The sequence below is a fragment of the Lepus europaeus genome, chromosome 2, assembly GCF_033115175.1.
Source record: "Lepus europaeus isolate LE1 chromosome 2, mLepTim1.pri, whole genome shotgun sequence".
Lineage (NCBI taxonomy): Eukaryota > Metazoa > Chordata > Mammalia > Lagomorpha > Leporidae > Lepus > Lepus europaeus.
In genome coordinates this window covers 140,176,098-140,201,850 of record NC_084828.1, presented here as the reverse complement: position 1 = coordinate 140,201,850, position 25,753 = coordinate 140,176,098, and the positions used below count along the sequence as shown (strand labels likewise).

The 25,753-nt window shown below is 46.5% G+C and overlaps 1 protein-coding gene across 1 annotated transcript in view; it reads left to right on the top strand.

Moving 5' to 3' along the window:
- LOC133749555 (uncharacterized) overlaps positions 1-25,753 on the top strand; it is a 77,198-nt gene that overhangs the window by 36,418 nt on the left and 15,027 nt on the right. The window contains 3 exon segments of the mRNA XM_062178764.1: positions 2,834-2,910; positions 5,701-5,703; positions 25,280-25,415. Coding sequence (XP_062034748.1) covers positions 2,834-2,910; positions 5,701-5,703; positions 25,280-25,415 — 216 coding nt within the window.

The following is a 25,753-nucleotide window of genomic DNA, read 5'->3' as shown; positions in this document are numbered from 1 at the left end:
AAACTTAACATGAAAAATAGCTATTCACCTAAAAATGTGCAAGACATTACAGAAACCTTTCTGTATGTATATGAGAGCAAGCATGAGGTTCCAGGTTCTTTCTCCTGGTCTTGAGCTACTCCCTGGCCTCCCAGTAACTTCTCCTTCCTGCCAGAGTCAGGCATAATGGCTTTCTGTTGCTCACAACCAAAGAGGCCTCAATGCCTCACCACCAACTGTTTTTTATTTGATGGGCAGGAGTTGTAGTGCTGTTTGGGAAGCCCACATTTCTTATCAGAGCACAGGTTTGAGTCCCAGCTGCTCTGCTCCCAATCCAATTTCCTGCTAATGCGCCTGGGAGGCTCAAGTGCTTGGGTTCTACCAACCATGTGGGAAACCTAGATGGGCTTTCTGTATCCTGGCTTTAGCCTGGCCCAGCCCTGGCTATTGTGAGCATTTGGTAGATGGCAGAGTGAAGTGCAGGAGTGTGGGGACTTGTGGAAAGAAAATGGATGGGATGGGTTTTAAGTAGATGAATTAGCATAGGCCTCCTCGAAAAGATGGCCTCTGAGTACAGTCACATCTGAGGGATTGAGCCCTGGGGATGAATGGAGAGCGTTCCAGGTGGAGGGATCGACCTGTACAGAGGCCCTAGGGCCTTTGCACTCAGGAGAAACAGTTGCCTGTGCAGATAACAGGGGCAGCAGGTAACCGCTAGGAGTGACTGATGGGGCTGGGTTAGAGAAGAACCCCTCAATCTGAGGGCCAAACCCTGGGGGTGGGTAGGGAGAGCTGGAAGGAGGCTCTGTTCCCTTGGCAAGTGCAGTCTGCCCAGGTGAGATGACAGTAGCAGCAAGGGAGGGGGCGAGAAGTGGTCAGACCACATTAGATCATGTCCTGATGGACTGCAGGTGCAGTGCAAAGGAAAGAAAAAGAAGGGCCTGGAATGACTGCCAAGCAATTACATTCTAATCTGTTTTCTAAAATATGTCCCGATACAGCCTAAGAACTTGTCATGGGGCTCCAAACTCATAAAAGTCAGTGGTATAGATGCCATCTCAACTGTTAATGATCATATTAAATGTTAAAGTCAACATATAGATTGCTCTAAGTATAGAAGAGATCATATAAATAACATCAAGTACCTGGTAAAGATAATGGAATTAAAGGGGCCAGTGCTGTGGCACAGTGGGTTAAAGCCCTGGCCTGAAGTGCCAGCATCCCATATGGGCGCTGGTTCTAGTCCAGACTGCTCCACTTCTGATCCAGCTCTCTGCTATGGCCTGGGAAAGCAGTAGAAGATGGCCCAAGTGCTTGGGCCCCTGCACCCACTTGGGAGACCCAGAAGAAGCTCCTGGCTCCTGATCGGTGCAGCTCTGGCTGTTGCTGTCATGTGGGGATTGAGCCAGCAGATGGAAGACCTGTCTCTTTCTCTGTAACTCTGTCTTTCAAATAAAGAAAATAAAATCTTTAGGGGCCAGCGCCGTGGCTCACTTGGTTAATCCTCCGCCTGCAGTGCCAGCATCCCATACGGGCACCAGGTTCTAGTCCCAGTTGCTCCTCTTCCAGTCCAGCTCTCTGTTGTATTCTGGGAAGGCAGTGGAGGATGGCCCATGCACCCACATGGAAGACCAGGAAGAAGCACCTGGCTCCTGGCTTTGGATCGGTGCAATGCCAGCCGTGGCGGCCATTTGGGGAGTGAACCAACATAAGGAAGACCTTTGTTTCTCTCCACTGTCTAACTACCTGTCAAATTAAAAATAAATCTTTAAAATATAGAATTAAAAAGGAAGGAAAATCAATTTGGGAAGCAATCCACACAGCAGACTCCTAGAATGACATTTGCTGTAAATAACACTCTGACCTCAGAATCAACCCTTAAGGCTTGCTGGTCTGGCTGAAAGGCCTTCGAGAGCATTTCAGGCATGGAAAGCCAACACTCTATGGCAATAATAATAATAATCATCCTACATGGAGGATCTCTGAGACCTCAGTGGAAAGAAAGGGTCATGAAGGAAAGATATATTCTTCTCTGAAGGGAAGAGAAGATCTACTCTGCTTATGGTGGTGTCCAAATACCAATTGATTCTATGGTCACAAAAGGCTTCCATAGCCCTGGCAGCCCATGGCAAGAGCCTCGGGTGATCACTGACGTCACAAATAGGAGTGTTAATTGTTAAAGGAACAACAAAAGTCACTGTGCACTTGCTCTCCACATAGTACAATTCATTTGTCCTATGAAAATCGACTGCAAATTTTCTTCCCAAATTGTGCTCTATGTCTTGTGTGTGTGTGAGTGCAAACTGTTGAAATCTATGCTAAACATGGTGTTGGTCCTCTGTATAAGATCAAACTAAAATTGAACCATAATGAAGGAGATGGCAGAGGGAGAAGGAGGTGGGATGGGAGTTGGGGGGAGGGGGCATAGGGGAAAGAACCACTATATTCCTAAAGTTGTATCTATGAAAAAATGCATTTATTAAGTAATAACTTTTTAAAAATGCCCCGAAGTGTTCCTCCCTGCTCTATTCATGCTAACTCCAGGGGTTGCAGAGAGCAGCTGTGGCATGGGAGGAGAAAGGAACCCAAGGCCTGGCAGGACCATTCTTGGGCTCTACTTGGTTGCATGCTCACCTCAAGCCTTTGAGGAAACAAACACTAAAAAAGACATGCCCGAGCTGAAGGAATGTGACCTTACAACAGGTCAGACAATCTCCTTGTGAGAAACTCTTCTCCCAAAGTTTTGGTAAAATGAAGGCACTAACAACAGCAAAGTGTTGCCACAATGCACTCATTCCACTTTGAACAGGCTGCTTTCTAACTTTTTTCCCTAACCAGACAACCAGAGTGGAAGTTCCACTTCGAACCAGATTACAAAATCCTCTGAAGCTGTCACAGTGAAAACTACTTCAGAGAAGAAAAAGAGAAAAGGTATTTTTCTTGTTGTCATTTGTACTATTGTCTCCACGTCCTTCATCTCCTAAGTCATTTCCTCCTGCAGGGTCTGTGGGTTCCCAGTAAGTAACCACCCTGGACAGAGACGACAGCTCAAGTTGGGGGAAAAGGTGCAGAGTCTCGTGACCGCATATGAACCACACATGGGAGGGCTCTGCCATGACCAGCAGGAGTTAGTCTTTGGAACATTTGACCACACAAAGAAGAATCACAAGGCGTGGGCTGGCATGGGACTATCTGCAATCAACCCGAGAAACTCAGCTTGGAGACTTCTCCCCAGTTGGAAGCAGCATTTCCCAAAGACAGCACCAACCTCTAGGGGGCGTTACACTAATGAGCCACGTGCTAGGATTAAGGGTCCATGCTGAGTGGGGAGGCCTGGCTCACGGCTTCCAGTTCTGCCAGGTGGAGACTGAGCCTCCTACACGCCTCTCTGGCTTTAAGTTTGTGAAGCTAGGAGCTTGTGAGTGCAAAATCCCCCTCTAAACAGGTGCCAAGGGCCGGGTATGTGTGAAACGTGCATCTCGTGCGGCCTTTCTTCTGTCCTTGAATTATGCTTGTACATCTCCTCTGTGAAATGTCATTGAATTAGAAAATTATAAACTTACTCTAAAAAGTCACTTGAAAATGTGAAGACAACTTACCAGACCTGGTCTCTGCTGTCTGATATAAACTTAGTCTTTCCCCTGGATCATGTCAGTAGATTTTGGGAAAGCTACTAACAGGAAAGACAAAAACAAGAAAAAAAAACCATGCTAGGCTGTTGTAGATGATGCCTTCATCAGTTTACGCTGCTATAAAGAAAATCATAGACTGCTAACTCAAGTAGCAAAAGTTCATTCTCACTGTCCTGGATCTGGGAAGTACAAGGTCAAGGCGCTGGAAGGTTTGGAAGTCCCTGCTTCCCAGGCTGTCCCTACATGGCAGAAAGAGGCCTGAAGAGCATTCTCAGGTCTCTGTACAAGAGCACAAACTCTATGGAACCCTCATGACAATCACCTGCCAAAGACCCCACCTTCAAATTCTGAACCCCAGTGGGGTGGTATTTAAGATTTTATTTATTTGAAAGGCAGAGTCACAGACAGGAAAGATCTTCCATCTGCTGGTTCACTTCCCAGATGGCCACAACAGCCAGGGCTGGCCAAGCCAAAGCCAGAAGCCTAGAACTCCATCTGGGTCTTCCCTATGTGTGGTAGGGGCCCATCTTCTGCTGCCTTCCCAGGCTCACTGGTGTGGAGCTGGATCAAAAGCAGAGTAGCCAGGGCTCGTACTGGCGCTCTAATATTGGATGCTGGCCAATTCTGGACACAGCATCTACGATTTCAACCAAAAGATTTGAGAGATGGGGCTGGCACTGTGGTACAGCGGGTTAAAGCCCTGGCCTGAAGCGCCGGCATCCCATATGGGCACCGGTTCTAGTCCCAGCCGCTCCACTTCTGATCCAGCTCTCTGCTATGCCCTGGAAAGCAGTAGAAGATGGACCAAGTTTGTGGGCCCCTGCACCCATGTGGGAGACCTGAAAGAAGCTCCTGGCTTCAGATTGGACCAGCTCTGGCTGTTGCTGCCATCTGGGGAGTGAACTAGTAGATGGAAGACCCTCTCTACCTCTGTCATTCAAAAAATTAAATCTTAAAAAAAAAAAAAAAAAGATTTGAGACACAGAATTTGGTCCATAACAGACGGTTACCATTCAGAAATGTTTTCAACCAAAAACCTTTTCAGAGAAGTTGTCGAGGTTCCAGTGGGGTCGGGGCCGATTAGGCCATCTGTTCTGGAGGTGCTAACAGAGGCCCCAACTACACTCAGCTAGATGACATCTGAGGGGCAGAAGCGCTGTGTCACCAATTCTAACTCTGCATTGAGAGTTAGCAGAAAGTGGAGAGAGAACAAGCAGGGGCATCGGCTTCACAGTTAGCGTGGCACTGCAGAAAGACCAAAAGGTCAACGTCTAATTGTCAGTTCTGTGGTCTCCCAAGGCTGGAGAGGAGAGAGGCCCTGACCACTTCTCTCAGCCTTCCTTGTTGAAGACAGCACTCTGGGGGAGGGGCCAAGATGGTGGTAGAGCAACAGGATGTTCCGAGTCACACAGGAAAAATTGATAGTTAATAAGCAGAGGGGACACAAGCTGGCGACAGAGTCATGAGAAGTTCACCCAGAGAAACCCAAGAGTCCACCAGAGACTGCTCAGGTCCACACTAAGGGAGCCAAGAGGAAGGAAAAGTGCCAGAGGCGTACAAAGGCCCAGAGACACCAAGTGAGGAGATTGGTGTCACCCACCCCACCCCCAGCAAACCAGGGGAGAGACTGCCAAGTCCTCGGAGTGGATAGCGGCGGGTGGGGAAGCTTGGCCAACTGCGTTTGAAGCTCCAAGCCGGAAGGAGAAATTATAGGGGAACAAGCGAAGAAGTCGGCACGCCCCAGTCATCTGTGTCTCCTCCCTCCCCCCAACCATACCTACAGCAGGGAGAAGCCATATTGTTTATATTTTCAAGTGTAAGCAGGGAACCGCCACGTTTGCCTCCCGTGCACACATCCATCAATTGTGGGGGCCACCTCACAACACCGCCCACCCAGGAAGGAGGATCATGTTTCAGAGCGATTTCCTCCCCACCACGGGAGCTGTACACAAGGAGTAGTCCTAAACAGCGAAACCCCAACTTGTTTCACGCACCAGTGAGAAGCCTGGCTCCTCCCCCAGTGGGCGGGGCTGTGCGCCAAAGCCCTGGGACCCGCCCCATTATGATGTAGAAGTAAACAGGGCTCCAGGAGGTGGGGCAGTGTGCTTCCACTTGCAATGCACAGACACAAAGCCACTCACAGCAGAGGGAAATTACACAGAGTCACACATTAGAGACCAAAAAAAAAAAATCAACCAGAAATGCCAAAAAAAAAAAACAAAGGAAAAATCCTGAATAAGAATAAGGAAGACTCTATGAACTACACAAATGAACAATACGATTCAATAATGGAAGCTGAATAAGAGATCAAGGATATGCCAGAAAAGGAATTCAGAAAATTGATTACTTAGAAGCAATCAAACAAATTCACCATCTAAATGAAAAGCGCTCCCAATAAATTGAGGTTTTAAATGAAAGCCAGACCTCAGAATCAGCCCGTAAGTCATTCGGATCTGGCTGAAGAGACCATGAGAGTATTTCAGGCATGGAAACCCAAGACACTCTGGGGGAAAAAAAAAAAAAAAAAACACCTAAATGAAAGATCTCTGCGAGTGAGATCCCAGTGGAAAGAACAGGTCAAAGGAGAAGGTACCTTTCTCCGAAGGGAGAAGAGAACTTCCACTTTGACTATGACCCTGTCGGAATAAGATTGAAGTCGGCAAACTCAAAAGGCTTCCATAGCCTTGGCAACTACTGACAAGAGCCTAGGGTGATTACTGACGCCATAGACAAGAGTGTCAAATTGTTAAGTCAACAACAGGAGTCACTGTGCACTTGCTCCTCATGTGGTATCTCTGTCCTTAATGTGTTATACATTGTGATTTAATGCTATAACTAGTACTCAGTACTTTTCACTTTGTGTTTCTATGTGGGTGCAAACTGTTGAAATCTTTACTTAATATATACTAAACTGATCTTCTGTATATAAAGAGAATTGAAAATGAATCTTGATGCGAATGGAAGGGGAGGGGAGCAGGAGAGGGGAGGGTTGCGAGTGGGAGGGAAGTTATGGGAGGGGAGCCATTGTAATCCATAAGCTGTACTTTGGAAATTTATATTTACTAAATAAAAGTTAAAAGAAAAAAATGAAAGCCAGAATGATATACTGGAAATGAAGAATTCAATAGATCAAATAAAAAATGTGGTGGAAAGTCTTAGCAAAAGAAAAAAATGAGAACTAGAAGATAAGTTTCCTGAAATAATACAGTCAGACCAAATACAAAAAGAAATTAGAAAATTAAAAATCATGGTTGGAGATTCACAAGATTCTATCAAACAATTCAACTTATGGACCCTAGGAATTTCAGAAGGCGTGAAAAGAGGAAAGATCAGAAGGACTTCTTAATTAAATCATAACAGGGAACTACCCCAATCTGGAGAAAGAGACATCAAGTAAAGAAGTACACAGAACTCTCAATAGACAGGACCAGAAAAGAACTTCACCATGACACATTGTAGCAAAATCACTTCAATGAAACACAAAGAACAGATCTTAAAATGTGCACGAGAGAAACCACAAGTCACATTCAGAGGAAACCTGATTAGACTCACTCTGGACTTCTCATTGCAAACCCTACAGGCAAGGAGACAATGGCGAGACATATTCCAAGTCCTTTTAATTTTTTATTTTTATTTTGACAGGTAGAGTTATAGACAGTGGGAGAGAGAGACAGAGAAAGGTCTTCCTTCTGTTGGTTCACTCCCCAAATGGCTGCCACGGCTGGGTCTGTGCCAGCCCGAAGCCAGGAGCTTCTTCCCGGTCTCCCATGATGGTGCAGGAGCCCAAGCACATGGGCCATCTTCCACTGCCATCCCAAGCCATAGCAGGGAGTTGGACTGGAAGAGGAGCAACCGGGACAAGAACCCAGCACCCACATGGGATGCCGGCGCCACAGGCAGAGGATTAGCCGAGTGAACCATGGCACCAGTCCCTATTCCAAGTCCTAAGAGAAAAAAACTGTCAATCCAGAACATTGTACCCTGCAAAACTCATTTATGAATGAAGAAGAAACAAGGATCTTCCACAACAGGCAAAAATTGAAAGAATTTTTAACTACTTGCCCAGCCCTGCAAAAGATACTCAAGGATGTGCTATACACAGAAACACAGAAAAAGGAACATCACTACAAAAGATGATTGCAGAAAATGACCCAGCAAAAGTACAAATGAAATCCAAAATACATAAACAGGACTATTTAAGGAAATATGGCCAAAGAAAGTACTTAACAATAGTCACACTGAATGTAAGTGGTCTTGACTCCCCAGTTAAAAGACAGACTAGCTGAATGGATTAAAAAAGAAAACCCATCTATCTGCTGCCTAAAAGAAACTCATCTCAAAGATACACACAGAAGTCAAAGGATGGAAAAAGATATCCCATTCTAGCAGAAACCAAAAAGAGCTGATGTAGCCATCCTAATATCAGACAAAATAGACTTTAACACAAAAAATTGAGACAAAGAAGGACACTATATAATGATTAAAGCCTCAATTCAACATGAAGATGTGACTATTATAAACGTATATGCACCTAATTATTGGACACCTGGCTATTTAGAAGAATTGTACAGGGACTTGAAGGGAGATATACACTCAAATATAATAGTAATGGGGGTACTTCAATATTCCACTTTCAGCAATGCACAGATCAAACTGACAAAAACAAGAAACAGAATAAATTGACTCCAAAGACCAAATAGACCTGGCAGATATCTACAGAGCATTCTACCCTACAGACACAGAGTACACATTTTTCTCTCCAGTGAATGGAACTTTCTAGGATTGACCATGTGTTAGGCCATGAAGCAAGTCTCAGCAAATCCAAAAAAATCGAAATCATAGGTACATCTTCTCAGACAACAATGCAATGAAGCTGGAAGTGAACAACTCAGGAATCCCTAGAACATATGCAAACACATAGAGAATGAACAACATGCTCCTGAATGAACAGTGGGTCAGAGGAGAAATCAAGAAATCAAAAAATTTCAGGAAATAAATGAAGAGGACAATACAACATACCAAAATTTGTGAGACAGAGCAAAAGCAGTGTTAAGAGCAAAGTTTATAGCAATTGGTGCCTACATAAAAAAAAAAACTGGAAAGGCACCAAATAAATGATCTATGCACCTCAAGTATCTAGAACAGCAAACCAAACCCAAAACTAATAGAAAAAGAAATAAAAGTGAAAACAAAAAGTTGATGCGCCATTGGTCTAACCAACCAAAAAAAGGAGAGAAGACCCAAATTAATAAAATTAGAGATGAAAAAGGAAATGTAACAATAGACATCACAGAAAAGAAAAGAATCAACAGAAACCATTGCAAAGCACTGTATGCCAAAAAACTGGGAAACCTAGAAGAAATGCATAGATTCCTGGACACATGCAACCTGCCTAAATTAAGCCATGAAGACACAGAAAACCTAAACAGAGCCATAACCAAGATGGAAACTGAATCAGTAATAAAGATCCTCCCAGCAAAAGAAAAGCCCAGGAGGGGATGGCTTCACTGCTGAATTCTACCAGACATTTAAAGAAGTCCCTCCAATTCTTCAAGTTATTCAAAACAATTGAAACCGAGGGAATCCTCCCAAATTCTTTCTAGGAAGCCAGCATCACCTTAATTCCCAAAACTGGAAAAGATGCAACAGAGAAAGTGACCTATAGACCAGTTTCACTGTTGAACATAGATGCAAAAATCCTCAACAGAATTCTGGCCAATCTAATCCAACAACACATCAGAAAGATCATTCATCTGGACCAAGTGGGATTTATCCCTGGTTTGCAGGGATGGTTCAACATTCACAAAGTCAATGTGATATACCACATAAACAAATTGAAGAAAAAGACATTATCTCAATAGATGCAGAGAAAACATCTTCAAAATACAACTGTTCATAATGAAAACTAAGCAAATTGGGTATAGAAGGAACATTCTTCAACACAAGGCAATTTATGACAAATCCACAGCCAGCATTCTATTGAATGGGGAGAAGTTGGAAGCATTCCCACCGAAATCCAGTACCAGACAGGGATGCCTACTCTTGCCATTGCTATTCAATATAGTCCTGGAAGTTTTAGCCAGAGCCATCAAACAGCAAAAAGAAATCAAAGGAATACAAGTTGGGAAGGAAAAAGTCAAACTATCTGTATTTGCAAAAGACTCCACTGAGACTATTGGAACTCATAGAAGAGTTTAGTAAAGTAGCAGGATATAAAGTCAATACACAAAAACCAATAGCCTATCTATACACAGACAATGCCATGGCTAGAAAGAACTTCTAAGATCAATCCCATTCACAATAGCTACAAAAAAATCCAATACCTTGGAATAAATTTAACCAAGGATGTTAAAGATCTCTACAATGAGAATTACAAAACAAAGAAATAGAAAAAGATACAAAAAAGGAAAAATTTTCCATGTTCATGGATTGGAAGAATCAATAGCATCAAAATGTCCATTCTTCTTAAAGCAATTTACAGATTCAATGCAATACAAAATACCAAAGACATTCTTCTCAACTCTATAAATGCTGAAATTCATAAGGAAACATAGGACACCTCAAATAGTTAAAGCAATCTTATACAACAAAAACAAAGCTAGAGGCATCACAATACAAAGTTAAGACATACTACAGAGCAGTTATAAGCAAAACAGCCTGGTCCCAGTACAAAAAACAAATGGATAGACCAATAGAACAGAATAGAAACACCAGAAGTCAATCCAAGCAGCTACAACAAACTTATGTTTGACCAAGGATCTGAAACCAATCCCTGGAGCAAGGACAGTCTCTTCAACAAATGGTGCTGGGAAAACTGGATTTCCACATGCAGAAGTATGAAGCAAGACCCCTACCTTATACCTTACACAAAAATCCATTCAAAATGGATTGAAGACCTAAATCTATGGCCTGATACCATAAAATTACTAGAGAACATTGGGGAAACCCTGCAAGACATTGGCACAGGAAAAGGTTTCTTGCAATAGACCCCAGAGGCACAGACAATCAAAGCCAAAATTAACAAATGGGATTACATCAAATTGAGAAGCTTCTGTACTGCAAAAGAAACACTCAGGAAAGTGAAGAGGCAACTGACAGAATGGGAGAAATTATTTGCAAATAATGCAACTGATAAAGGATTAAAAACCAGAATATAGAGATCAAGAAACTTCACAACAAAACAAAGGAAATCCAAGTGGACAACAGATACATAAAAAAAATTTCAGGATCATTAGCCATCAAGGAAATGCAAATCAAAACCACAATGAGATTTTCACCCAGTTAGAATGGCTCTCATACAGTAATCAACAAACAACAAATGCTGGAGAGGATGTGGGGGGAAAGTACCCTAATCCACTGTTGGTAGGAATGTAAACTGGTAAAGCCGCTATGGAAGACAGCATGGAGATACTGCAGAAATCTGAATATAGACCTACCATATGACCCAGCCATCCCACTCCTGGGAATTAACCCAAGGGAAATGAAATCAGCAGCCAAAAGAGTAATCTGTACCTCCATGTTTATTACAGCTCAATTCACATTAGCTAAGACATAGAATCAACCTAAATGTCTATCAACTAAAGACTGGATAAAGAAATTACAGGATATGTACACTGTGGAAAAAAAGCAGGAAAAAAAAAAGAAAATGAAATCCGGTCATTTGCAACAAAATGGATCAATCTGGAAAACTTCAGACTTAGTGAACTAAGCCAGTCCCAAAGGGACAAATACTATATGTTCTCCCTGATTGGTGAGAACTAATAGTGCACCCATAACAAAAGCTGTAGAAATGAAATTGACTGTGAGAAGAAATGACTTGAACAGCCCTCATCTTGACTGTCAAGGAACAGTTTTTTTTCCCTTCATACTATATGTTGAACTCTTTACTTAACATAGAGTTAATCATATATATAAAGTCAATTGAAAATAGATCTCAGTAAAAAAAAAAGGGGGGGGGTGAGAATAAAGAGGAGGAGGAAGTGTGTAACTATAAAGCTGTATATTTCTGCATACAGTCCTATGGACTTACTTCTAAGGGTACAGTTTAAAAACTTGTCATGGGACTCCAAATCCAATTAAAATTGGTGGTGTAAATGCCATCTTAATTGTTAAAGTGAACATATAGAATTAAGTGCTAAAGAGGTCATATAGGCCAGAGCCGTGGCTCACTAGGCTAATCCTCGGCCTGCAGGGCCAGCACCCCAGGTTCTAGTCCCAGCTGGGGCGCCAGTTCTGTCCCAGTTGCGCCTCTTCCAGTCCAGCTCTCTGCTGTGGCCTGGGAAGGCAGTGGAGGATGGCCCCAGTGCTTGGGCCCCGCACCCACATGAGACCAGGGGGAAGCACCTGGCTCTAAGCTTCAGATCGGCACAGCATGCCGGCCGTAGCGGCCATTTGAGGGGTGAACCAATGGAAGGAAGACCTTTCTCTCTAACTCTGCCTGTCAAAAAAAAAAAAAAGATCATATAAATAGCATCAAGTGCCTGGTAATAGAATTAAAAAGGAAAGAATTTCCAACATGGGAAGCAGTCCACAGAGCAGACTCATAGAATAACATTTGCTTTAAGCAACTCTGACCTCAGAATCAGCCCTTAAGGCATTTGGATGTGGCTGAAAACCCATAACAGCATTTCAGGTATGAAAAGCCAAGACACTGTGGCAAAAAATATCCTACATGAAGGATCTCTGAGTGAGACCCCAGTGGAAAGAAGGAACCATCAAAAAAGGATGTACTTTTCTCTGAAGGAAGAGAACTTTCACTTTGCTTATGGCCTTGTCTAAATACAGAGTTTGTGGTCACAAAAGGCTTCCACAGCCTTGGCAGCTCATGGCAAGAGCCTCAGGTAATCACTGATGTCATAAATAAGAGTGTTAATTGCTAAATTAACAACAGAAGTCACTGTGCACTTACTTCCCATGTAGGATCTCAGTTCTTAATGAGTTGTACTTAACTAGTTGTACGAGAATTGCAAAACTTGTTCTCAAACAGTACTTTATACATTGTGTGGGGAGGTGCAAGCTGTTGAAATCTTTACTTATTATAGAGTTGGTCTTCGGTATATAAAGTTAGTTAAAAATGAATCTTAATGAAGAATGGGATGGGAGATGGAGTAGGAGGTGGGATGGGAGTGGAGGGTGGGTATGGAGGGAAGAACCACTATATTCCTAAAGTTGTACCTATGAAATTTGCGTTTATTAAATAAAAGCTTTAAAAATAAAAAAAGAAAGAAAAGATCAGTCTGGGAGGCAGCAGGTGATGGTGCAGGTAGCTGTGTCCCTGTCAGCCACATACAAGAGACCCAGATTGATCCCAAGCTCCAACTTGGCTTCAACCTGGCTATTGCAGGCATCTGGGAGAGAACCAACAGATGGGATCTCTCTGTCCATCTTTCAAATCAATACAAAAGTTATTTGAAAAAAAAAAAGAGGAAAAAGTAATGGAAAAGGTGGTTTTGAAAATTACATAATATTTGAAGTCTTTACATTCACAAGATAACATACAAAAAAACCACAGTGAAAACATGCAGCACGGGATTAGATGATGACCCCAGAGTCTGACCAGGAGCCTTCGCACCACCCCCACTCAGGCCCCACTCCCTCATTTCTGTGTAGGCCATGGAGGTATTAAACCTGCATGGAAGGCGAGTAGTTTGAGGGGAAAAAAAGCTTTAAGAAATACAATTACTGGCTGGTGCTGCGGCTCAACAGGCTAATCCTCCACCTGCAGCGCCGGCACACCGGGTTCTAGTCCCGGTTGGGGCGCCGGATTCTATCCCGGTTGCCCCTCTTCCAGGCCAGCTCTCTGCTGTGGCCCGGGAAAGCAGTGGAAGATGGCCCAAGAGCTTGGGCCCTGCACCTGCATGGGAGACCAGGAGAAGCTCCTGGCTCCTGGCTTCGGGTCAGCGCAGCGCGCCGGCCGCAGCAGCCATTGGGGGGTGAACCAATGGAAAACGAAGACCTTTCTCTCTCTCACCATCCACTCTGTCAAAAAATACAATTACTTGTTCTTTATCTTTTAAAAAGAAAATTTATTTGAAAGGCAGAGTTACAGAGAGGCAGAGGCGAGAGTAAGAGTGAGGTCTTCCATCCTCTGGTTCACTCCCAAGACGGCTGCAATGGCTACAGCTGAGCCGATCTGAAGCCAGGAGCTTCTTCTGAGTCTCCTACGCAGGTGCAGAGGCCCAAGCACCTGGGCTATCTTCTGCTTTCCCAGGCCATAGCAGGAGCTGGATGGGAAGTGCAACAGCCAGGACTCAAACCAGCACCCATATAGGATGCCAGCATTGCGGGTGGTGGCTTTACCGGCCACTCTACAGCATTGGCCCCGCTTGACCTTTTAAATAATAATGGAGGCCCAAGTCACAACAACCCCTTTCAGCTACCACCATCTGGCACAGGTGTACCAAATTTGCTTCAATTGACCTTGGTGAGCCACAAGAGCTCTCCCGCCAGGCGCCCTGGAAGCCCAGTGCCCTCCAGTTCTGCAGAGAAGGGGTTAGAGGCCTTGAGGAACTACAGACTGCCTACGATCATTCTTTCCGTCAACCCTGATGCTTAGGCTGGGGCGTGAGCGATGGAGGGAGGGTATCCTTGCTCCCTGCCCCACGTACTCTCCTAGTCTCTGCAGCTGTCAGCACAAACGGTTACCTAGGGCTTGCCGTGTGGGGGGGCACCTGGCGGGCTCTTGCCTTGAGGGGTGCTGTTGTCTGCTCAGGTGGCCCTGACAAATTCCACAGATAGGGTGGCTTCAGCAACACACACTCAGGGTCGCTCATCCCTGGGGCTGGAGGCCAAGGTTAAGGTGTTGGCAGGCCGAGTTCCTCAGGAGGGCTGTGAGGGAGCAGCTGTCCCCTGCCTCCACATAACTTCTGCTGGTTTGCCAGCAGTCTCTGGTTTTCCTTGGCTTATGTCTCAGTGTTCCCATCGCATTCTCCCCGTGCTTGTGTCCAAATTTCCCATTTTACAAGCACACCAGCCATATTGGATTGTGGGCCCACCCTACTGCCCTATGACCTAATCTTAGTTAATTACACCTGTGAGGATCTTGTTTCCAAATATAGCCACATTCGCAGGGACCAGGGGTTAGCACTTCAACATCTAAATTTGGTGGGCTCACAAATCCATAATGGGAGTGTCAGCATGTAGTGTAGAGCTGAGATACACATTACAAAACCAATAACCACACAGGCTAGCCCCTGCCAAGGGCCACACATGGATATCAGGTTCAAAGAAAGGTATTTGCCCCAGCGATGGGACTGGGGAGAGACTTTGTGAATAAGCTGGCCTGGTGCAGAAATGAAGGAAGGACTTAGGTGAGGAAGTGAGACAGGCAGAGTGGACAGTGAGAGAGAGAGAGAGAGAAAGGTCTTCCTTTTCTGTTGGTTCACCCCCCAACGGCCACTGCGGCCAGCACACCGCACTGATCCAAAGCCAAGAGCCAGGCCTTCTCCTGGTCTCCCATGTGGGTGCAGGGCCCAAGCACTTGGGCCATCCTCCACTGCACTCCCGGGCCACAGTAGAGAGCTGGCCTGGAAGAGGGGCAACCGGGACAGAATCCGGTGCCCCAACCAGGACTAGAACCCGGTGTGCCGGCGCCGCAAGGCGGAGGATTAGCCTAGTGAGCTGTGGTGCCAGCCGATGTATCAGACTTTTAATCCAGGGTCTTGCCTCCCCTAGAGGTAGAAACACTATGCGTAGAACAGGAACAGAGTTTGTGGCAGTGCGGAAATAAAGGTACACTCACTTGCCAATGTGGCTGCCCCACACTGAAAACACCCAACATGAGCAGGCCAAAGAACTGCCCATAAACTAGAGAGCAAAGAACACCGACCACGGTACCTGTAAGCGGGAAGGCCCGTCCGAGACACGGAGAGCAGTAGAGTGGAAAGGACCATTGGAGCTCCGCAATGGAAGAGCGCACAAGGAGGGCCCGACTCCCAGCACACCCCGCGGTGGAAAAGGAGCAGACCACACCACTTCCCGCCTTCCACCATCTTTATAAGGAAGCGGGTGGTAGCCTAATTGGGTATGCAAATAGCATGAGATCTTAACAGGCGCCCTGGTCCCAGGTGTAACAGATGCATCCTGGGAAGGTGGACGTATCAAACCAACAGCGAAAGAGCATCATTAAGTATGCAGGATTCAATAGTTCCAATTCACCTAAACTACCCGGCTCTTTATCCCATATCAGAAGGACTTACATGAGGAAGAAGCGGCTCGGCAATGCAAGCTATGATCCCCCAAATTCAGAACAAAAAGATGCAGCGATCCACAGAGGCAATAGCCCTCATTAAAATGGACCTCACATGTCAGCCAAGGGTTTGGATTTAACCCAATTGACAGCAGGAGCTGTTAACCTCCTGTCTCCCAAGCAGTCTTCGTCTCAAATCAATAGGAAAGCGTTGTATCTAATACATAGGCACTGTATTTTGCTTTTCCAGTGACTACAAAGCAATCAAAAGAGAGCTCCCCACACTAGACTATATGGCTTTTGCAGTTTTAAGGTGTTGTGGGGGTGGGTGACTATGGTCTTTGTTGGAAGAGTTCTACTTGTTTCAAATTAAAGGGGCAGGCTGAGCTCATTTACATTCACCTCCTGGGTGAGGAAGCCAGATGGCTTCCATTTGGTCCTAATTGGAAACAGCCAAACGGTTCTCATGCACACCCTCTTGTGGATAGGAAGCTTTTGGCGTGCCGCATGGAAAGTTGTCCCTTCAATAATGCATGCATCACAACTCCATTCAAAAAGAACCCTGGCACTCCTTGTGAGAGGAGTTCCCATTCGGAGTAGTGATTACAAGAACTCGGCGACTAGCCGGCGCCGTGGCTCAACAGGCTAATCCTCCACCTTGCGGCGCAGGCACACCGGGTTCTAATCCCAGTCACCTGGCTCCTGCCTGCGGATCAGCGCGGTGTGCCCGCCGCAGCCCGCCGGCCACGGCGGCCATTGGAGGGTGAACCAACGGCAAAGGAAGACCTTTCTCTCTGTCTCTCTCTCTCTCACTGTGCACTCTGCCTGTCAAAAAAAAAGAACTCGGCAACTTGGCATTGAGCAACCATTTACAGGTTGAGAGAAGGAGCCAAACACTCCATTCCCATGCTTGTAGAAGTTAGACGTGTTGGTCCAAGCCAGTCCTGCCTCAGAGCATCATTGAGCGCGAAGAATCATGAGCCCAGGGCCTTCAGAAGCACCCAGAGCTCACACCAACCCAGACTGCTGGGTGTCACCTGCCAGGTTCTCAATCAGGTTGGAGGGGAGGCTGGAGATCGGGCATTTCCATCAGTTTCCAGCTGCTGTGGCTGTAGCTGCAGCCCAGGGACCACACTCTAAGAACCGCTGTTTTAGACTTGAGAAGATCAGCTTGGCTGTGGATTGGGCAGCTTTTCACTGATACAATGAAATCCCTGAGAGAAGCTAACTAGAGAAAGAGAAAAGCTTTAATTTGGCTCTCGGTTCTGAAAGCTCACAGTCCGACCCTGGGTGGCCCCATTGGTTGCATCTGATGATGGTGTTCTTGCCAGAGTCCCAGAGTGGCACAAAGCATCACATGGCAGAGACCGGGAGGGCGCATCTGTCTAGACCTGTGCGTGTAAAACCACAAGGAGGGATTGCATCTTGGGGCGGGGGGATACCATCCAACTACCCTAACCTGACACAGTCACTCTGCAAAGGCCTAACCTCTCACACTATAATTAGATTAGGTTTCCACTCTCTTAGCACCATTCACATAAGACTCTGGGGACCAGGCTTTTAGTGCATGGGTCTTTAGGGGACATTCAACACCCAAACTGATATCCAAGCCATGGCAGCTGCTCTTGATTGATGCTGCTCAGTGAAGAACTTTAGAAGGCAAAGTGATGCCCTTAATGTCTCTTCTTTGTCCTGGAAACCACAGAACAAACAGGGGTGGACTCACTGCTCTTCCATCTTCACTGTCTCATCCTTATCTACTTGAGCTCACCTCCAAGTGCCAAGACTCTGTACCATGAAGAGGCAGGAGCTGGGAACCAGGGCCTGCAGGTTCACCAGCCCTCAGGTGGCAGACATCTGGCTTGGCCCTTGCCAGTCGCAAACATGTGAGGTCCATAAAGAGCCAAAAGATGGCTGCACTTGTCGGCTGTTCATCACTTTAACTAAAATACCTGGAAGCAGCCACTTGGGAGGAAAGAAGGTTTGCTTCAGCTTCTGGTTTCCAAAGTTGACAGTGCAAGATCAGGCTGCCTGTTCCACTCCCGGCCCAAGCCCCACACCATAGTCGCCAGGGCTGTTATAATTCTAGAAGACTTAGGACAGGGAGGGCCAGAATGTGACTTAGCGATGTAGAAGGATCAAATTCCAATGATAGAATGGTTCACCCACAAGCATGGGACCTTTTCTACAGTGTCATGCCACTCAAGCGGCAAATTTACTTCTCCAAATAAGGCCATATTGCATCTATCACAGCCACAGGCCACAGAAACGCCAGCAGTATTAAGGAATGTAAGGGTCACATTCAAAAGTCAAGATATAATCTTCAAAACAGCCTTATTAGTTCCAAAACAGGAAACCACTGGTGATACTCCTGAAATTATTTCATTTGGAGTTCCATCAGTTAAACAATGGAGGCCTCTATAGATAGATCTCAAAGTCAAGGGTGTGACTCATTCACATTTTGCTTTCTTGAGTCTTGTAATCAAGCCAACAGACTTCATGTCTGGTTTACAAGACTGAGAATTACACAGGAAATTACACATATTCCTTGTCAATGGAAAGAGGCTATTTTTAAAAATCCAGGCATTAGGAGAAGGACCTGGCATGCCCAGATGAACATCAAAGTAGTTGTAAGGCAGAGCAATCTGATGCTCTCCGAAATCTACAACATCTACCTGTTCCAGGCATCCTAGAAGAGGCCAGAAGGTTGGGGAGATGAAGAATCCTTCTGGGGGATGGGGGATGCTGGTTCTGTGAAGATTACACTTGATCTTTGGATACTGGCCCACATAAACAGAGTTCTCCCTGGAAGGAATGAGAAGAGGTTTGTCAAGAGGGTAAACGAGGGCATTCCAGGGCCAGGGGATCACGTGTGAAAAGGCTCAGGAGTGCCTGGAGTGTCTAGGATCTGGGAAGTAGGACATTTCAGAGTGGACATTTGGAGAGTGGCCGGAGATGTGGCTGAAAAGGCTGGGGACCCACATGGCCAAAAGCCATGAATGCTAGCTTAAGTCGTTGGGCTTTCCCTGGTGTGTAAAGCAGAACCCTGATGGTTTTGAAGCATGACAGTGACAGAGGTAACTGGTTTCACACAAACACACACACACACTCACACACACAAAACCAGAATTATTTTTATTTTGAAAGGTAGAATTACAGAGAGAAAGAGGGACAGAGACAGAGATCTTCCATCCACTGGTTCACTCTCCAAATGGCTGCAGCAGCCAGGGCTGGCTAGGCCAGAGCCAGGAGCTTCATCTGGGTCTCCTACATGTGTGCAGGAGCCCAAGGACTTGGGCGATCTTCCACTGCTTTCCTAGGTCCACTAGCAGGGAGCTGGATCAGAAGTGGAAAACTGGGACTTGAACTGGTACCCATTTGGGATGCTGGCATTGCAGGTGGTGGGTTTATCTACTATGCCACAATGCCAGCCTCAAAAACTGGTTTGTTTTTTTGTTTTGTTTTGTTTTTTGACAGGCAGAGTGGACAGTGAGAGAGAGACAGAGAGAAAGGTCCTCCTTTTGCCGTTGGTTCACCCTCCAATGGCCATTGCGGTAGGCGCGCTGCGGCCGGCGCACCACGCCGATCCGATGGCAGGAGCCAGGCGCCTATCCTGGTCTCCCATGGGGTGCAGGACCCAAGCACTTGGGCCATCCTCCACTGCACTCCCAGGCCACAGCAGAGAGCTGGCCTGGAAGAGGGGCAATCGGGATAGGATCGGTGCCCCGACCGGGACTAGAACCCGGTGTGCCAGCGCCGCAAGGCGGAGGATTAGCCTAGTGAGCCGCGGCGCCGGCCAAAAACTGGTTTTTGAAAGTATCTCAAACAACTTTGCTTTGGAGATAAGAACATTTGGAGGGTGGGAGACTAGTTAGGAGGCTCTTAACCTAGTTCAGGCTTGAGAGAGTGGTGAACCAAGGCTATAGTGATGGAAAGATAAGAGTCTAGATCTCTTTGGCAGGGGGGGATTGACAAGACATAGTAGTCAGTGCAGGGAGGGTGGCAAGAAAGAGTCTCCAGTCAGGGACAACTGAGGAAGGCTGGCAATTAACGGAAGAGCAAACAGCAGGAGTCACAAGAGAGGGTGGTTCTGTAGAGTGGCTTACAGGGGTGCTGCCATTATAAATACACTTTTGGGAGTGGGCATTTGATATAGCAGTTAAGACATTACCTGGGATGCCCGCATCCCTTGTCAGAATAATACCTGGGTCCAAGTCCTGACTCTGCTTCTGACTCCAGCTTCCTGCTAATGCATACCCCGGGGGGCAGCAGGTGGTAGCTCAAGGGATCCCTGGCACCCCCATGGGAGATCTGGATGGAGTTTCTGGTTCTTGGTTTCAGCCTGGCCCAGTCCTGGCTGTTGTGGACATTTGGGGAGTGCGACAGAGGGTGGAAGGTCTCTCTGTGTCTGTGTCTGTCTGTCAGTTTCCAAATAAGATGAAAATCAAAGGCAAAAAGAGGGCGACGTCTAATCCTCAGAGAGGCAGTGGCAGCGGGACACACTGCACCCGGAAGTCCTGCACCAGCTTGCTCCCACTCCAGGACTCAGGGACTTATAAACTCCAGAAAGGACACCAGGAAGCAAGGCCCTCACACTTACCGGGCACTGGGTGTCTTGACAGCTATTATTTCGCCATGTTTCTAGAAGATGGGCGTTACGGTCTTCATTTTCCCCAGAGGAAACTTGGGCTCAGATCAGTTAAGTGACTTTGAGGAAGTCACACAGCTTTTCCCAGAAAGAGGTTTCAAACCTGGGGATCCTGTATGTTTCACTACACCACCCTGCCTCACAGATACACCTGGGCGCAGCTTTGCCACTGCTCAGTTCTCTGAGACAGAGGGGAGCCAACTGAAGCAGATGTTGGTAGTGAGCTCTTTTTTGTTTTAAAGAGATATAAGATTCAGTAAAAATGACTTCTGGCAATTACAACTGGGATGGATTAATGTTACCATGGGCTGCACATGTTTTCTCCCTTATTCCGAGGAATTTCTCTTAACTCAGAAAAAAGAATTCCATTTTGCGTGAACTCTGGTTGAACCCGGGAGCAGGAAGCCCCTGCCCATGCAACACCAGCCCTCCCACCTTCTAGCAAGGGCAGTGTAACTCATCAAAGGGCTCAGTTCTGGACAGTGGTTTGGAACCAACATTTCCTAAACCAGTTCTTTCCCATGGGCAAAATGACATCGTTAGCATATCTCACAGCCGATGGGAGGAGACTTGGGCCACTCCCCTCACAGGGATGCAAGTTGCACAGGCCTGTCCCCAGCCTGGAAGCTCCCTTCCTCTCTCAGGGCCCACGGTTGTGCCTTGCTGGCGGACTTCCGGGTGCAGACTGCCGAGTCGGCTTCTCTCCTTGCCAAGCTGAGCAGCCGTGGAGGAGTTGAGCCTTGGGCCTTTGACCCGGTCCTCACTGGCTCGTGTTCCGTTCTGCTTGGCTTTCTGGCATCCTGAAAGTGGGAGAAAGAAATGAGAGCGCGTGTGACCAGGGTCCACATCGCTAATCATCCTGGGCAGCCCCTGAACTTTTCACAGCCATCGATGCTGGTGAAGACTTAGTGAGTGGGAAAATCATGTTGTACGCGTGGTCACAAGAGGCTTACAGGCATTATCGTCATCGCTGCTTGGCGAGACAATGAACAGTGAGAATAAATGTCCACAATGCAACTGCACTGTACAGTCTGTCACTGATGCATTCGTTCATCTGTTGCACAGACATTTGTTGAATACCTCAGCCGCGCCAGACGCAGTCCTCTCTAGCTTACGAGCACTGTTATGTTCCTCAGAACAGCTGTCACTTGCTGGCACCCCCTTGTCCAGGACGTAAGGACAAATGCGATGTAGACAAATGAGCTCTATCCCTCACGAAACTAAAGGGTGGGCTGGTTTTCATCCCTCCAACTGTGTATTGAAGGAAAACAAATCTTGGCTATTTTATCCAGCAGATTATATTCATAGCCAATGCAATTCTTTTTTATTTTTTGAAAATCTGTTTGAAAAGTAAACTTTCTACTTTTTTTAACTGGCAAACCAAGATGACCCAAGGATCTAAATTTGCCATTGTTCCCCAAGGCAGCTTTCCTTTGAGGGCCGAAGGTTCAGACTTGATGATTGTTCTTCCTTGCTCTTCCTGCACACCGGTTGGCCTGCACTCACTGTCAGCTCCTTGTCAGATCCCCAGCATCTAGACCAGGGCCTGGCACACCCTATGAGCTCGAGACGCCTGTTAAATGCTGAAGGAACTCAAGTACAAGAGCGTCTTGTCTGGTCCAGGATTAGGCTCTCAAGTCAACACAATGGGCAAAATTGGTGTATGAGTGTGCATCAAAAAGTTCTTAGAAAATGGAATCATGGGACAGGCACTGTGGTACCAAAGGTTACGTTGCCCCATCACACATCAAAGTGCTAGTTCAAGTCCCAACCACTCCTCTTCTGATTCAGTGCCCTGCTAACACACCTAGGAGAGCAGTGGAAGATGACATGAGGACTTGGGTCCCTGACACCCAACTGGGAGACCCTGATGCACTGCTAGACTGCTGACGTAAGCCTGGCCTCGCCTTGTCTGTTGTGTACATTGGTGGAGTGAACCAGCAGATGGAAGAGCTCTTTCTCTCTCTCTCCCTTTCTCTGTCACTCAGTCTTTCAAATACACACATACATACATACATACATCTTTAGAAAAATGGAATTGAGAGACCACTTCATTGCAAAAAAAAAAAAATTGAAATCCATGCACACTGAGGGGTCTTCAAGAAGCTCATGGAGGGGCCGGCGCTGTGGCTCAATGGGTTAATGCCCTAGCCTGAAGTGCTGGCATCCCATATGGGTGCCAGTTAGAGACCCAGCTGCTCCGTTTCCCATCCAGCTCTCTGCTATGGCCTGGGAAAGCAGTAGAAGATGGCCCATGTGCTTGGGCCCCTGCACCCACGTGGGAGACCCAGAAGAAGCTCCTGGCTCCTGGTCAGATCAGTGCAGCTCTGGCTGTTGCGGCCAATTGGGTGTGAACCATTAGATGGAAGACCTCTCTCCCTCTCTCCCTCTCCCCCCCCCACCCCGTGTGACTCTGCCTTTTAAATAAATAAATAAATCTTTAAAAAAAATGGATATTATGAAAAAAACTGCATGGATTTTTAAATTTTTGTACCAAAATGCTTATCTTTAAATTCCATTTTTCATGAACTTTTTGAAGTCCCCCCATATAGAGGAATGATCCTTTAACATTCTTTAAATTGCCCAATAATACAACTATAGATAAGAAAGTACTCCAAGAGGTTCATGGCCAGTGGTAAGTTTATTTCAGGGTAAGTTGATTTTAGCATACAAAACTTCTTTCCATCCACATGTGCCTGTTTTCCCACACGGCTTCTTCCCAGGCTCTAGAACAGCTCATCATTCTTCATTCAGTCGAACCTCTGCCATATTAATTGGACAGTTTAGGGGGGTGCACGTAACTTCAAACAGCTGTCAGCCCCCAGAAAGTAATATGGCTCCAGGGCCTCAGAATCAGGCTTCCCATCTCACACTGAACAGCTGAGCCCGCACCATGCCCAAGCTATTCCTCCTCTCCTTCTCCTTTCTGTTCATTCCTTTGCAAAGCTCTGAGCTAGGCCTGGTGTAAACTAATTGTGTATGGGATGCCACTCCACAGCGCTGACGGCCAACTGCACCAGAGCTGATGGGCCAATAAGGGTGATTCAGACCTTGGCACCAGGCCTCATAAAGTCTATGAAGGCAGGATGGGCCTTTCTACTTCAAACTTTTTCTTCTGGGGTTCAAAAAATATGACGAATGGTCAGCCTTCTTCACAAGGCTGAGTGTTTAGTGGTTAAATTGCCACTTGGGAAACCTGCATCCCACATCAGAGTGGTCCAGGCTACTCCACTTCTGATCCAACTTCCTGCCAAAGTGATGGCTCCAGTACTTGAGTCCCTGCCACCCACATGGGAGACCCACATTGAGATCCAGGCTCCTGGCGTCAGCCTGGTCCAGCTCTGAGAGCATTTGGAGAGTGGACCAGGATGCTAGATCTGTCTCTGTGTCTCTGCATTTCAAGCAAAATGAAAACAAATTTTTAAAAAATTTTTAAAGAACTGAGTCCCTTTTTAAGGACTATTGCTTCCCTGAGATCAACAGACATCAATGTTCCTCTTCAATTAAAGTATATGGGATCTCCTTTCAAGCAGAACAAGTTGGGGCTTGTAGGCTGCACTGAGATTACAACAAGAACTGTAAGTTACATACAGCTCCTTGACTGTATTGCAAAAAGCACCTACTCACACAAGTCCAGTAAGTACAATCAAAAAACATAAAATCAGTTTAGCTTGTGATAAAAAGCAGAACTAATATCTTAAAATACTAATATTTAAACTAATATTTAAAATACCAAATTTTAAAATATTCTCTAAGGGGCAGCTGTTTGGTCTAGTGATTGGCCTAGTGACCAGTTAGGACGGCTGCCTCCTCCTGTTATCAGGAGTGCCTGGCTTCCTTTCCTGGCTCTGACTCCTGACTCCAGCCTCCTGCTAATGCAGACCCTGGGAGGCAATGATGATGGCTCATGTAGTTGGGTCCCTGCCATCCACGTGGGAGACCTGAACTGAGTTCCTGGCTCCTGGCTTTGGCCTGCCCATCGCAGGCAATAGGGGAATGAACTAGTAGAAGGGGGCATCTCTCTCTCTTGTTCTTTTTTGTTTTCTTTCTTAAAAAGATTTATTGCTTGAGTGATTGATTTAACAGGCAGAGTGACAAAGAGAGAAAGAATCGTCTATTTCCCCAAATGGCCACAACAGCTGGGTCTGGGCAAGCTGAAACCAGGAGTTAGGGACTCCATCCTGGTTGCTCACATGAACGGCAGTGACTCAAGCACTTGAGCTGTCTTCCACAGCTTTCCAAGATACATTAGCAAGAAGCTGAATTACAAGGGAGCAGTCAGTTGGGGCCGGCACTGTAGCATAGCAGGTAAAGCCGCTGCCTGCAGTGCCAGCATCCCACGTGAGCACTGGTTCTTGTCCCAGCTGATCCACTTCCAATCCAGCTCTCTGCTATAGCCTGGGAAAGCAGTGGAAGATGGCCCAAGTGCTTGGGCCCCTGTACCCAAGTGGAAGACCCAAAAGAAGCTCCTGGCTCCTGACTTTGGATCAGCATAGTTCTGGCCATTGAGGCCATTTGGGGAGTGAACCAGGGGATGGAAGACTCTCTCTCTCTCTCTCTCTCTCTCTCTCTCTCTCTCTCTCTACCTCTGTCTTTCAAATAAATAAAATAAATCAGAAGGAGGAGGAGGAGGAGGAGGAGGAGGAGGAGGAGGAGGAGGAGGAGGAGGAGGAGGGAGCAGTCAGGACTTGAACCAGCACTCTTACATGTGATGCTGGTGTTCCAAGCCATAGTTTAACCTGCTGGGCCACAGTGCTGGTGTCTCTCTCTCTCTCTCTCTCTCTCTCCCTACCAAATAAAATAATAACAGGAAATATTCCAATTTTCTTATAGGAATCAAGAAAAAAGCTAACGGCTCCACTGAAGCTGGCCCGTGGTTAGTGAAGTTGCACTTGGCAGATAACGGCATAGATGGAAAAGGAAAAGAGGGAGCAAATGACCTGTTGGAATTCACTCACAGCTTAACATGGTGAGCAGCCAGCTAGGAGGCTGGATTTGTTCTCCTTCCAAAACTAAGTGTGGGATTAAATCCCGGGGACGGCGGCTCATGGCCGCTTCCTGCTGTTCCCAGGTGTCAGCTCTGACACAGAAGCAGAGACCCGTGGGGTCTGTCACCAGGTGAGGCCCACAGTTGTGTGAACCCATCCAGAGGCCTCCGAGACCTCCACAGAAGCCCTCTTTAAGATCCTGGCAACTCAGGCAGGGCTGACCTCCAGATTTGCCCTCCTTAAGGTCAGGTTGTAAGGAAAAAGGAAGTCACAGGAGCCGGGGCATCGGGGCAGCCCCTCAGGGTGAACGCTTCTGTGT